Raw genomic sequence first — 15,156 nt, forward strand, 5'->3', positions numbered from 1 at the left:
CATCCTGCACCTCCACCCTTGAACCCCACCTCCCCCCCAACCACAACAAAGACAGAACCTTGTTGTCCTCACCTTCCACCCAACCAACCTCCATATACATTGCATCATCTTTCTCCATTTCTGTCACCTCCAAACAGACCCCACCACAAGAGATATATTTCCCTCCCCATTCCTATCTGTTTTTCGGAGAGACCATTTCCTCCGCAACTCCCTTATCAGATCCACGCTCCCCACCAAACCACTCTCTCCTCATGGCACCTCCCCCTGTCACTGCAAGAGGTGTAAAACCTGCACTCACACCTCCCCCCCTCACCTCCGTCCAAAGCCCCAAAGGATTCTTTCAACACCCAAGAGAAATTTACCTGCACTGCCACACACATCATTTACTGTATCCGTTATACCCGATGTGGTCTCCTCTACATTGGGAGACAGGACACCAACTTACAGATCAATTCAGAGAACTGGGACACCCGCACTAACTAGCCCCACCACACTTTAACTCCCCCTTCCCACTCTGCCAAGGACATGCAGGTCTAGGACCTCCTCCATCGCCAAACCCTATCCACCCGAAGCCTGGAGAAAAAACGCCACATCTTTCATCTTGGAACCCTCCAACTATACAGGATCAATGTAGATTTCACTAGATTCCCATTTCCCCTCTTCCCACCTTATCCCAGTCCCAACCTTCTAACTTGGCACCATCCTCTTGAACTGTCCTGACCTGTCCATCATCTTTCCCATCTATCCGCTCCACCCTCCTCTCCAATCTATCACCTTTCGCGTTCTCAGGTACCTTCCCCTGAGCCCCACCCCCCCCCTACCATTTATCTCTCAGCCCCCTTGTACCACAAGCCTCATTCCTAATGAAGGGCTTATGCCCGAAACACAGATTCTCCTGCTCCTCGGCTGCTGCCTGACCGGCTGTGCTTTTCCAGCAGCACACTCTTCGACTCTCATCTCCAGCATCTGCAGTCCTCACTTTCTCCTGGCTGAAACAGAGACTCTGTTGCCATCTCCACAGACACTGGGACAAGCCAAAGAGGTTCCTGAGGCTGAATAGCTGACTCTCGGATCCTGTGCATTGAGACCCAGGACCCTGTGCCTCTGCACAGTCCCAGGGTCCGACTCACCAGAGAAGCTCTCCGTGATGTTCTGCTCAGAGGCTTGGGCAGGGGTGGGCTCTCCAGCTGTAGCTTCTGCAGGAACTCCTCAGGTAGTCTGATATCCATCGGTAGAGAGAGCCTCTTGCTGAAGTCCTGATGGGTTGGAGGACAGGGAGATACAAGGGGTAGACATCAAAGGGAGAGAAAGAAGACAGTCAGTTCAAGTGAGGCACAAACACCAACATTTAGTGAACGGACAGTGAAGGAATGGAGATATATTTCCAAGTCGGGATGGGGGGTGGCTTGGTGGAGAACGTGCAGTTGATGGTGTTACCATGTATCTGCTGCTGCGTAATCTGCACATTCAATGTGGTGAGTGGGAGCTATCTCCTATGGGAAAGGGAGCGAGAATATGCTGTTTGGATTAGGTGACGAGTCTGGGGTAGGATCACAGGCATACGCCAGTCAGGCCGAATGGCCTGGTTTAAGCTGTAATTCTCCTGCTGTAATACTAATCCAAACATTTCAAGTGAATTTCAACTTTGGCCTATGTTTGTTTAGTACCCATATCTCAGTAAACCATTTCATAGGAATATTATAGAAAAGTAAAAAGTAGGAGCAGGAGTAGGCCATTCGGCCCTTCAAGCTTGCTCCACCATTCAATATGATCATGGCTGATCGTCCAACTCAGCCCCCTGTTGCCACTTTCCCCCTTTGGTCCTTTTAACTCTAAGAACTGAATCTAATTCCTTCTTGAAAACATTCAATGTTTTGGCCTCAACAGTTTCTTAAGGCAGAGAATTCCACAGGCTCCCCACTCTCTGGGTGAAGACATTTCTCCTCATCTCAGTCCTAAATGGCCTTCTCTATGTCATTAGATCATGACCCCCTGGTTCTGGACTCCGTGATCATCAGGAACACCCTTCTGGTGTTTACCCAATCTAGTTGTGTTCGAATTTTATAGGATTCTATAAGATTTAGTCTATGACCAAGTTACTTATAGGGCAATATTGGGACTGGTGACCAAATGTTTGGTCAAAAAGACAGGTTTTAACAAGCATCACTAATAAGGAGCTAGAAGGTAGAGATTTGGAGAGTGGGAGTTCAGAGCTAGGGTTTCAGCAGCTAAAGCCAACAGCACTGCAATTAAAATCAATGTGACACAAGAGGCCAAAAGATTCGCTATTTCAGAAGGCTGGTGGAAATTACAAAGATTGGGAGGATAGAAGCAGTAGAAGGGTTTTAAAACACAAATTGGAAGATTCAAATCAGATTGTGACTGGATCAGGAACCAATATAACTGAAAAGCAGAAGACAATGGGCGAATGGGACTTGCTGTGAGGTAGATTACTCTGAAAGAATTTTTCAAAGGAGCTTGAGTTGTTAGATGGTGGATGATAGCCAAGAGACCATTGGAATATTCAAGATCATCAACACCGCTATGCCCCCTGGGTCTTATTAACATCCCGTCTGGAGACAAGAGATTACATCATACCTCCATTGAGAACCTGCGCTGTCGGTGATTCCTATAACGCAGGGGATTTGGAGAATGGCCATCTTCTGATGTCACCCGTTCCGTGTGCACATTCAAGGTCAGTGGCAGATTCTCGTGTGCGATATCTAAATGAAGGAAAAACAGGAATCAGTCATTTATTTGCCCATATCAAGATCACATTGTGATTCGAATTGGCACTGACACTAGGTGACTCTTTGTAAGCTCTCTACAGCAGATCTTATTCTCATGTTTCTGCACTTTTAAACCTCAATTCTAAGTCTGTAAAAATGAATAATAAAGTTCCATTAAATCTGCTTTGATCACCTCTTGTGTAGCCCTAACCTTGCTCTGTCTAAACACCCTACGATCTGTATGCCTTTGTTTGCTGTGATCTGCTTGTACTGCTAGCAAAACAAAACTTTTCACTGTGCTTAGGTACACATGACAACAATAACTCAACAACAAATCAAATCAAATCAAGAGTCTTTTGCCTTTTCCATAATTTTGATTTTGGCCCAAGATCGGAAAAGGACTCTTAAAAACTATGGATTATGGAAGAGATTACTGCACCTTCTAAAAGCAAATTACCAGCACTTGTTGCAAGTGTTACTTACACTGCTCTTTGTTCAAATAGTGGTGGGACATGAATGGAGTATACGGCAGGAAAGCTGGAGCGGGGGATGTGCACAATCAGAGATTCAGCCAGCAACAAGTAGCTGATTGGTCTGTGCATTGCTGGCCAGTTTCCATGTGGACATAAGGAGCAAAAGTAGAAGATTCGGCCCATTGAATCAGTTCCACCATTCAATGAAATTGTGACTGGTCTGATATTCCACAACTTTACTTTCCTGCCATTTGCCCTCCAAAACTTCCAATTTTATTACTGATTAGAAATTTAATGACTGAGTCTTGGCAGCCTCCTGTGATAAAGAATTTCACAGATTCACTACCCGTTGAGAGAGAAAGATTTTCAATTATAATGACCTTCTGCCTCTCAACAACAATGTGATTGTGTTTGTGGGTGTGAGCAAGATAGTCCAAAGTGTCCAGACCTCTGGAAATAGAGATACTGTCTCTGAAGTTAAAAAAAAACTAAAATCTGAAGAAACTCCGTTTATCTTCCCTCACCAGTTTCAGTAAGCTTTATAAGCTGTGAACACCCCATCTGTGTCTCCTGCAAGCAAGTGAAAGTATCTGAAGCTGAGAGATCAAGGATCTGCAAGGACACACAAACCAGGAGGTTCATCTTAGCCAACCCTGTGGACCCAGACCATTCAACTGCCAGCCCAGTCTTTTCCTCCACCCGTAACACCAACATATTTTTGTGCCCGACTGTACACATGTGCAGAAGTAGTTTGTAAAAGGGTTAGAGTTTTAATGAGTAGAGTTGTATGTTGATGGTTCATAATTGTTTATCTGTGGTTAGAATCCACTTAGTTATAATAAATAATGCTCCTTGTTATGTACAGAAACCTAGTCAATGCTTTCTGTTTAACTATGACTACAAAGACAGTTACATTGGGGAAGTTTGTGTACTTTGATAAGACATTTTTACCTTCTATGATGATTCTGGGAATAGTGAGACTTTATTTCCAAAGTGTTACCCCAATGAGTCCTGATACCTTCTGGAACTTAACTACAGTCAGTTCTGATATAGTATGATCACTCCGTTCTCGTGCGATCGCGTATTATGGGAAAATCACACAATAACTGTGCCACTAAAGTAATGGGGCCAGAATTGCATTACAACCAATACAGGTAAGGAAAGTTTGCACTCTACAAATAATGGTCTAAATTCTTCAATCACGTTAAAGCCAATTTGCATTGAAGAAACACATGTTACAGCAGAACTGGTTAAAAGCAAATTACTGCGAATGCTGGAATCTGAAACCAAAAGAGAAAATGCTGGAAAATCTCAGCAGGTCTGGCAGCATCTGTAAGGAGAGAAAAGAGCTGACGTTTTGGGTCTAACTGACCCTTTGACAGATGCTTCCAGACCTGCTGAGATTTTCCAGCATTTTCTCTTTTGGTTACTGCAGAACTGATTTTATTATTCAAATCTCTGCAGAGACAGATGGTTTTTAAAGAGAATTTCTACTTACCAGCTGAAAAAACATCACTTTTTTCCATTTTAAAGTTTTTACTGCAACAAATGACTACAAAAAGCACTATTGACTAAACATTGCTTTTCTTAAACAACTTATACCTTCAACCATAGAAAGTGACATTCCCCTTTTACACTTATCACCTATCACACTCTCCACAGAATTGCAATCCTTTTAGCAAATAGTTTGCAGTTGACCCTGGCTTCAGCGAATTCCTACGTCTCCATTTCACTGAATAGTAGTTTTGAGTGACTGTTTCCAGACACTTGCCTCAGTTCTCAGAGGGTTTCTTGAATCCACCATCAGCTGTAAACCCCGATCTGAACAAGCCAGGATGAATCTCCTGGAATCATAAAATGCCTGTAGGATGCAATAGACATCAAGTACCTTTGGATGCAGCTATAGTCAGTCACAAAGCCAATTAGACTCTGTCCACCTGTGACCATCATAAATTTGTAGGAAAGTCTGTAACCTGATCTCAAAATAGCTTACTCTACCCTTTTACTCACGATAATATGAAAAGAATAAACACTGTATTCAAAGATTAACTATTCTTGACTCCAGCTCCCTTTTACCTTAGAAGTAAGTGAGCAGTTAAAAGCATAACTCTTTCTTAGAATATAAGGACTATAAGCAGAAGTGGGTCATTCAGCCCCTCGAGCCTGCTCCCCCATTCAGGACAATCATGGCTGATCTCATCTTGGCCTCGCCTCTACTTTCTTTCTCACACTCCGTAATCCTTTAAACTTTTCAAGGTAAGGTGCAGAAGGTTCTGAGGAGATCAGACAGTCATAGAGATGTACAGCAGGCAAACAGACCCTTCAGTCCAACTTGTCCATGCCGACCAGGTATCCTAAACTAATCAAGTCCCATTTGCTAGCATTTGGCCCATATCTCTCTAAACCCTTCCTATTCGCATATCCATCCAGATGTCTTTTAAATGTTGTTACAATGTAAGGAAGATGTTTTTCACCCAGAGGATGGTGGGAATCTAGAAGTAACTGTCAGTCAAGGTTGTAAAGGCAGAAACTCCCATTACATTGAAGATGTGTTTAGATGTGCACTTGGGATGTTACAAGGCCATGGGCCAAGTGCTGGAAATGGAATGAGAATAGTAGGTGATTGTTTTTGATAGACACAGATGTGATGAGCTGAAGGGCCCTTTCCCTGTGCTGTCAATCTTTATGACTCTATTACTAATTAAAAATCTGTACATCACCTCCTTAACTTACTCAAAATCCAAGCATTCTCCACACTCTGGGGTAGTGAACTCCTCAGACCCTTTGGACAAGGGGTCCTACTCAACCCCCTAGCCTAAAACTATGCCCTTACATTCCAAATTGATCCACATGGGCTAACATCTTTGCCAAAATCTAATACCTTTTACTTTGGAGAGTTCAGGATCCATTTACTGGAAACTGGGGGAACTGCCTCTGTCTCAAAATATAAATACCTAGCATCATCTTCTCAGTGAAACAATTTAAACTTTCCAATGATCTCGAACAATCAAACCATCAGGTGGACTACAGAATAAGTGACCCATGTCCACTATCAGGCAGACTGCACAACAGGTGACTGATCCATCCTAATTTTAAAGATATGGTCCCAAAAATGATTTGTTTATGAACATCATAACAATGAAACCACAATATGAACCATAGTGACAACAAACTGCTTGCTGCACATTGATATGTAAACAAAAAAGAATCACGAAAAATTAAAGCTACCAATCGCACCCCTCACTCCTATCTTTGGAATGAGATGATAAATTAAGTCCCAGCTCCCTCCTCATATGATTTCCACAACACTGGTCCAGAAACACCCAGGGATTTCTACCCCATGTCTTGGCCAATATATCTGCCCTCCGATCAATATCTCTGCAAAGTAGATTATCTGGTTGTTGTCACATCTCGTACAGTAGGAAATGCCTTTGGTTTGATGGCTGGATAGTCACACTCTAATGTTTATTTGTTTCTCCATACATTACATACAGAACCAAACTGCTGCAGGGACCGTATATGTATATAAAGATATTTTTATAAATAAAGTATATTTTTGAAATTAGAAAAGAATAGTGAGTGAACTTCAATAAAGCATTTCATTAGTTGCGGGACATCCTGAGTTAGTATAAACGTTAAAATGTAAGTCTTCCTTTTACAAGTTAAAAAAGCAGGATTTTCATCTAGATTATGGAAAACACAGGGTACAGGGGTGCGATGACAGACACCTCACCAGGGAGTTACCTAAGATCACTGCCTTCACTGACTGAAATCAGAGAGCTTAAAGATACCACAAGTTTAAGGCAGAATGGAGATGGAGTCATTCATTAGCAACTACTGCTGTAAATGGCTGTGATTAATTTTATTCACATAATTTGCGTTAGGTATCACAGAATCCTTACAGTGCAAATAGAGGTCATCAGCCCATCAAGTCTGCACTGACCCTCCAAAGAGCATCTCACCCAGACTCATAACCCCACACTTGGCATGGCTCGTTCACCTAACTTGCAAGCTACAAGGCAATTTATTTTGACCAGAACACCTAACCTGTATATCTTTGGACTGTGTGGGAAGAAACTGGAGCACTCAGTGGTAACACACATAGACGCAGGAATAACATGCAAACTCCACACAGACAGTTGCCCAAGGTTGGAATCAAACCCAGATCTCTGGTACTGTGAGACAGCAGTGCTAACCACTGTGCCACCATGTCACCCTAAGTAATGGTCCTCCATTGGCTACATTTTGGTGGAAAAATGATCCTGATTCCTACCTTTATTCTCCAGAGTTTATAGAAAACTCAGTGAAACTTATGAAACGATTACAAGGGCTCAACAAGAGGAATGTTGGCTCTGTCTGGCCGGGGGGTCTAGAACCATTGGACACAGTTGTGGAGAAAAGGGGAGGCCATTTAAGACTGAGGAGGAATTTCTTCAGCCAGAGGGTGGGGAATCTTTTGACTTCTGTAACCCAGTGGGATGTGAAGGCTCAATTATTAAATAAGTTGAAAATTGTGATTGGTAAATTTCTAGCGCCTGAGCATAGTGGCTCAATGGTTAACATTGCTGTCTCACAGCATCAGGGACTCGTTCAACTTGGTTGTCTGTCTGTGTGGAGTTTGCATGTTCTCCCTCTGTTTGTATGTGTTTCTTCTGAGTACTCCAGTTTCCTCTCACTGACTGAAGATGTACAGGTTAAAATGGATTGGCCATGCTAAATTGCCCATAGCATCCAGGGATATCCAGGTAGGTGGGTTAGCCATGGGAAATACAGGATTGCATGGACTCTAGAGAGTCATTTTGGATTTGATGGACTGAATGGCCTGCTTCAATAGTGTAGGAATTCTGTGATGTAGAGATATGGAAATATGGCATTGATGTGGATGATCAGCCATAATCTAAAATGTTAGAGTGGGCTTGAGGGGCTGAATGGTCTCCTCCTACTCCTATGTTACTACTGGGAGACCCTATTTACTGTAGCTTTCGTCATGACACTTTTCCAGTTAGTGAATTGAAAGCAGAAGACTCACCCTCACCTCTCTCTCACCAATTAATAATTTTGTGTCAATATTAACTCTGCATAATGCTCACAATATTCAATTTATTCGAGCATGCATTTTAGAAACTCATTCAATTCCTAAGTGCAATTAATTACTTCTGGTTTTACAGACACAAGAGGAATCCTATAAGGATGGCAGAATTCATTGCTATTAATAGATTGTAGCACTCGACAGATGTGATTGTTTTTCACCTACGCCACAGCATCTCACTGTTTGTTCAGTGAGCAAATCATGTTGTAATCAGAGAAAAATTGCACTATTAACTGGCTACGCTCGCTCTTTACATTAGCTGAACTGATAAACGAGAAACTAGAAACTAAATCATCTGACAGTATTAGTACATAGAACAGAAGAGCCAGTTTTGAGGAAGCAATTTATTAAGTACGCGCAGGTCATTTTTGGACAAAGTTCCATGATCCTTTGTGCGAAGCAATGCATCCCAGTTCTGAACCATCTCTTGAAAAAGCACAGATCCAAATGTTAGGTTCCAACCCAACATTAGAAGGGCATCAAAGAAAGTATTTGCTCCTATATTAAAAACGTATTAAATCTCTCAACATAATTACAAATCGCTTTGATGTGCTGAGGCCACCATATCTAGATAGGCAAATACAACAGTCCCCTGGAAAAATTCAAAATCTCACTGCAATGAGATGTCACAGTAACTAATCTATTACTGAATAGGGAATCATTTATACCACTTCTGTGATGATTCTACCAAACTCCCATTGGAACACAACCAATAACATTCCATTTTGCTATGGTAGGAGCGCCCATAACCTAATGACAGTGGTGTACCTGGTGTGGGGTGGGGGTGTTGTATTCTTGTTCCTGAGGAAGAAGCTGTATTAGTGAGTTTTGAGAAGATTTGTAGCTCAGATTGAGGTTCTGGATGTAGGTTTGCTTGCTGAGCTGGAAGATTCATTTTCAGATGTTTCTTCACCATAGTAGGTTATAACTTCAGTGAGCCAGGCTTCATCCAAAGGCTCACTGAAGTTGTTACCTAGCTCAGCTCAGTGAGCAAACCTACGTCCAAGAAGCTGTATGTTCAAGTCCCACTCCAGAGACCTAAGCAAAGAAAGTTCAGGCTGACCCTTCAGTGTAGTTCTGAGGAACTGTGGTCTTGTGGACGAGACATTACATCAAGACCACATCTATCCTCTTAGCTGAGCCTGAACTACCATAGAATCATCGAAGCCCTACAGTGTAGAAGCAGGCAATTTGGCCTATCGAGTCCATATTGACCCATCTCAACCAGATCCAGCCCCTTGCCCTATCCCTGTAACCTGCCTTTCCCATGGCCAATCCACCTAGCTTGCACATCCCTGGACACTACGGACAATTTAGCATTGCCAATCCACCTAACTTCCCACATTGTCCTAAGGCACTCTCTTGGAGAAGTGTTTTCCAAGGTATCCCAGGCACTAATTATCCCTCAACCCATATTATTTTAAGAAATATATTCGTTATGACATTCCTATTTACAGGAGCATTCTGTGTGCATGCTGGCTGCAATTTTTTTCTATCTCAGAACAGTGACTATAGTTCAAAAGTGTTTCGTTGACAGTAAAGAGCTATAGGACATCCTCTTGAGGTCATGGAAGATATTAAAGTGATGCAATGTTTCATTTGAATGCAGTGAATTATAAAATACTGTTGTTACCCAAGTAGTCTTTCTGCTCTCCCTGCCCTCAGTTGAGTGAAGTAGCAACCTGAACCAGTAGCTTCCTGTCATAATAGTTTATGAAGGATCTCATGGCATTCTTCAAAGCTGCCTAAGGAACATAGACCGTTCCCCATCATCAGTTCAGCACTTCCCCCTCAATCACCAAAAGGTGTGAGTGAGACATTTTAAGGTGCTTCTGAGATTTTTATTCTTTTCATGAATATGGGCATTGTTAGTTAGAACAATGGTGAGCTGCCTTGTTAAAACATTGTGGACTATAAGATATCGTTACAACCACAAGGTCATTAGGGAGGGAATTCCAGGACCCTGACCCAGCGACACTGAAGAGATAGTGATATATTTCCAAGTCAGGAGGGTAGTGGCTTGGAGGGAAACTTACAGATGGCGGTGTTCCCATGTATCTGCTGTCTTTGTCCTAATAGATGATCATATGTTTAACAGCTGCTATTGAAGTAAATGTGGTGAGTTGCTCTATTGTGACAATTTTCTGAAGTGCTTCTTTTCATTGTTATCCTCAAGAAGATCCGAAGTTTAGATGCAAATATAGATCCTCATCTCCTTTTCTCATTAACATAGCTTAATCCCAAACTCAGGATCTTAATGCAGGACAAATGTCTGCAGTTAGGTTAATAATCACACAACACCAGGCTACAATCCAACAGATTTATTTGAAAGCACTAGCTTTCGGAGTACTGCTCTTTCATCAAGTACCTGATGAAGGAACAGCGCTATGAAAGTTAGTGCTTCCAAATAAACTTGTTGGACTATAACCTGGTGTTGTGTGATTTTTAACGTTGAGGAGAAAGTGAGGTCTGCAGATGCTGGAGATCAGAGCTGAAAATGTGTTGCTGGAAAAGCGCAGCAGGTCAGGCAGCATCCAAGGAACAGGAAATTCGATGTTTCGGGCATAAGCCCTTCATCAGGAATGAGGAAAGTGTGTCCAGCAGGCTAAGATAAAAGGTAGGGAGGAGGGACTTGGGGGAGGGACGATGGAGATATGATAGGTGGAAGGAGGTCAAGGTGAAGGTGATAGGCCGGAATAGGGTGGGGGCGGAGAGGTCAGGAAGAAGATTGCAGGTTAAGAAGGCGGTGCTGAGTTCGAGGGATTCGACTGAGACAAGGTGGGGGGAGGGAAAATGAGGAAACTGGAGAAATCTGAGTTCATCCCTTGTGGTTGACAAGGTGGGGGGAGGGGAAATAAGGATGTCAAGGTGGTGGTGGGGAAATGAGGATGACGGTTGGAAAGAGCGCCTCATCTTCCGTCTGGGAACCCTCCAACCACAAGGGATGAACTCAGATTTCTCCAGTTTCCTCATTTCCCCTCCCCCCACCTTGTCTCAGTCGAATCCCTCGAACTCAGCACCGCCCTCCTAACCTGCAATCCTCTTCCTGACCTCTCCGCCCCCACCCCACTCCGGCCTATCACCTCCACCTTGACTTCCTTACACCTATCCCACCTCCATCGCCCCTCCCCCAAGTCCCTCCTCCCTACCTTTTATCTTAGCCTGCTGGACACACTTTCCTCATTCCTGATGAAGGGCTAATGCCTGAAGCGTCGAATTTCCTGTTCCTTGGATGCTGCCTGACCTGCTGCGCTTTTCCAGCAACACATTTTCAGCTCTGATTTTTAATGTTGTCCACCCCAGTCCAACACCGGCTCCTCTGCATCACTTCTCCAATGAGCACATTTGCCATTTTCCGATTCAATGTCCTAGAGACCTCTCTGTCAATCCACATTAATATTGCGACCATCTGTATACATTGACACACACTCAGGAATTAGAAACATGAGAACATAGAAATTAGGAGGGAGTAATGGCCATTCAGTCCCTTTGAGCCTACTCCATCATTTGATACAATCATGGCTGATCTAAATGTGGCCTCAACTCCATCTTTCTGTCCATTGCCTATATCCTTTACTACCCTATCAGTCAACAATTCAGACTTGACTATATTCAATAGCCTAGCCTCTGCTGATCTCTGATTAGAAAATTCCAAAGACTTATAACCCTATAAGAGAAAATACATTCTCATAATCTCCAACTTAAGTAGGAGACTCCTAGTTCTAGATTCCCCCACAAGAGGAAACACCCATGCAGCATCTCCCCACCAAGCCCCATCATTATCTTAAACATTTCAATAAGATCACTTTTCATTCTTCGAAATTTCAGTAGAAGAGTACAGACCTGTACTTTCAAGACAACTCCACATATCAGTCAACTGAATTCTGCAGCTTTCAGTAGAGAACAATTAATTGCAGTGCTTCAGATGTGGTCTCACAAAACCTTGTTACTTTTAAATTCCATCTCTCTCTCTCTCTCTCTCTCTAGCGTATAAACATGTTAACATGAAGAAGTTATTCTCCATCTGCCAAATTTACTTTATCTTATCCAAAAACCCTCTTATCCAGACACATTATGTCTGTTGATGTTAGTTAGCTATTCAGGTTGGATATATTCCTGAGGGTATCACCAAATGACCTCCTGCTTCTGACCACCATTGCTGCCCACCCAACATGAAGACTCCTAGCCCCACCTCCCCCACTGACTAGGAAGCGAAAGTACCTAATTATACAATTTAATGGTTCTGGGATACCAATCAAATAGCCTTTCAATGCGTCTAATATCTTTCTATGCAATATATCAAAATGTTATAATCCTCTTTGGGCACTTAAGTGGAAATATCCCAAGTTCCTGTCATTTTTCACACTGCTGTGGGTTAGATTGAAATGAAGGTTTTCAGGGAACTGTACTCCACCCACCTACCACATCAGTGACTTGTTTTGACAACCTGTGGGGGAGGCATTATAATTTAACTTATTTAAATGTAGAGAAGGCTGATTTAGCTACAAGTACATTAATTCAATATTTTAACTTGTGCTTGAGAGGAGGAGGATAGTAACAACTCCACAGGCTTTGGACTTGTTAAAGCTCAAATGTGCTTGAGCACCATCTTAGATAAGAGGGAGGATATTTTGGTCAATTATATCCATGCTAGCTCTTTGTAAAAGGTACCCAATTAGTCTCATTGCCTTACACTTTCTCCAGAGCTCTGCAATACCTAGTGTCTTGTGTTTATCAATTCCCTATCCTTTAACACGGTACCTAAGAAATGTGTTGCCTCATTGCCCTATTGGTTAATTTGCCAATGGCCAAATATCCATGGTTTCTGGTTCCCAACCCTTCTACCACAGAAAACAGCTTCACCTTTATTTCATTCCCTTGCATCTTCTTCATGTTTCTGACCCTATCACATTGCCCCTGAGTCTTCTCTACTCTAAATAAGAAAGTCCCAGTCTCTTATCAAATTCCTCTCAATGTAATTTTGGTGGAGCCATTAATCATGAAGGTGTTCCAGCTTCCAAGAAACACCATAAGGAACAGATGTAGTAACCCAAGCCACTCTACTATGTAACCATCCACTTCATCACTGGTGTCCTCCAATCACAGTGTGTTTAATCTACAGAATGTGCTGTTGCCACTCTCCAGCACCTCTCAGCCCCTGCCTTCTATTTTGTAGAAGACTTCGAGCAGCGATATCACTAGTGATTGATTGCAGCTCTCATCACTAGACCCCCTCCTTTTCTCCAAACAAACTGGCACTTTACTGCCACCATTGGTAAAGGATTCACCTCCTGACTCCCCAAAGCCTGTCCACCATCAAAAAGACACAGGTCAGGAGTGTGATAGAACATTCCCCACCTGCCAGGATTGGTCCAACCCAAAAAACATACAAGAAGCTCAACATTATCCAGTCCAAAGCAGGATCAAAAACTCATCCACCACTTTAAACATTCACACTTCCCACCATTGATGCACAGTGGCAATAATATATGCCATCTACAAGATGCACTGTAGAAATTCACTGAGGCTCTTTGACAGCACCTCCAAATCCATGGCCTCTACTATGTAGAAGGACAAGGATAGCAGATGCATGGGAACACTACCATTTGCATGTTCCCCTCCAATCTACCAACCTTCGTGACTTGGAAATATATCATCATTCCTTCAGTGTCGCTGTGTCAAACTCCTGGAATTCCCTCTCTAACCGCACTGTGGCTCCAGCTTCACCACATGGACTACAGTGGTTGAAGAAAGCAGTTCACCACCATCTTCTCTGCTTACATTTTTTTTGTTATTCATTCACAGGCTGAGGGCAACACAGACCAGACCAGCATTTACTGTTCATTATTAATAGCCCAGAGAGTAGTTAAGAGTCAACCATATTATTGCTAGTCACATGAAGGCCAGACCAGGTGAGGATGGTAGTTTCCTTCTCTAAAGGACTTCAGTGATCCAGATGGGTTTTTATGACAAACTACGATGGATTCATGATCATCGTTAGACTCTTAACTCCGGAATTTTTTTATGAGCTCAAATTCTACCATCTGCCATAATAGGATTCAAACCCAAGTCCCAGAGCATGACCTGGTTCTCTGGATTAGCAGCTGAAAATGTGATGCTGGAAAAGCGCAGCAGGTCAGGCAGCATCCTTGGAACAGGAAATTCGACATTTCGGGCATATGCCCGAAACGTCGAATTTCCTGTTCCTTGGATGCTGCCTGACCTGCTGCGCTTTTCCAGCAACACATTTTCAGCTCTGATCTCCAGCATCTGCAGACCTCACTTTCTTCTCTGGATTAGCAGACCAGTGATAATATCACTAGGCCACTACCTCATCACAATTACTCTCCACAAATACCCTCCTCCTTTGCAATTAATAAATGCAGATTGGAAAGTTTACATAAGAGCTTTTCATTATAAACATGAACAAAGGAATATGTCTTTAGATTAGATTAGATTCCCTACAGTGTGGAAACAGGCCCTTCGGCCCAACAAGTCCACACCAACACTCCGAAGAGCAACCCACCCAAGCCCATTCCCCGACATTCAACACTGACTAATGCACCTAACACTATGTGCAATTTAGCACGGCCAATTCACCTAACCTGCACATCTTTGGATTTAAAATGGAGCTGATTTACTTCATCATACTCTAGTCCAATTATCTCCCATCCAGTAGGCTGACTTTAGCCACACACCTCTCCAATCACATGAGAAAGAACAAATATGAACAAAAACTGAGCAGATTAAAAGAAAATACACAACGACTGCATACCCTCTTGTTCCAGGAATGTGTCTGGTTTGCATTTTAGCATTTAGTTCAAAGTCAGATCAGTGTTGGATAGTGTCCGTGTTGGATGAATTG

The 15,156-nt window shown here is 42.8% G+C and overlaps 1 protein-coding gene across 1 annotated transcript in view; it reads right to left on the minus strand.

Moving 5' to 3' along the window:
- Positions 1 to 15,156, minus strand: part of LOC132828315 (cyclin-dependent kinase 18-like) — a 126,030-nt gene that overhangs the window by 68,631 nt on the left and 42,243 nt on the right. The window contains exons 3-4 of the mRNA XM_060845307.1: positions 2,599 to 2,723; positions 1,131 to 1,256 (exon numbers count right to left, since the gene is read on the minus strand). Coding sequence (XP_060701290.1) covers positions 1,131 to 1,256; positions 2,599 to 2,723 — 251 coding nt within the window. The remainder of the gene's footprint in view (positions 1 to 1,130; positions 1,257 to 2,598; positions 2,724 to 15,156) is intronic.

Source organism: Hemiscyllium ocellatum, chromosome 26, assembly GCF_020745735.1.
Source record: "Hemiscyllium ocellatum isolate sHemOce1 chromosome 26, sHemOce1.pat.X.cur, whole genome shotgun sequence".
In the NCBI taxonomy this organism is placed as follows: domain Eukaryota; kingdom Metazoa; phylum Chordata; class Chondrichthyes; order Orectolobiformes; family Hemiscylliidae; genus Hemiscyllium; species Hemiscyllium ocellatum.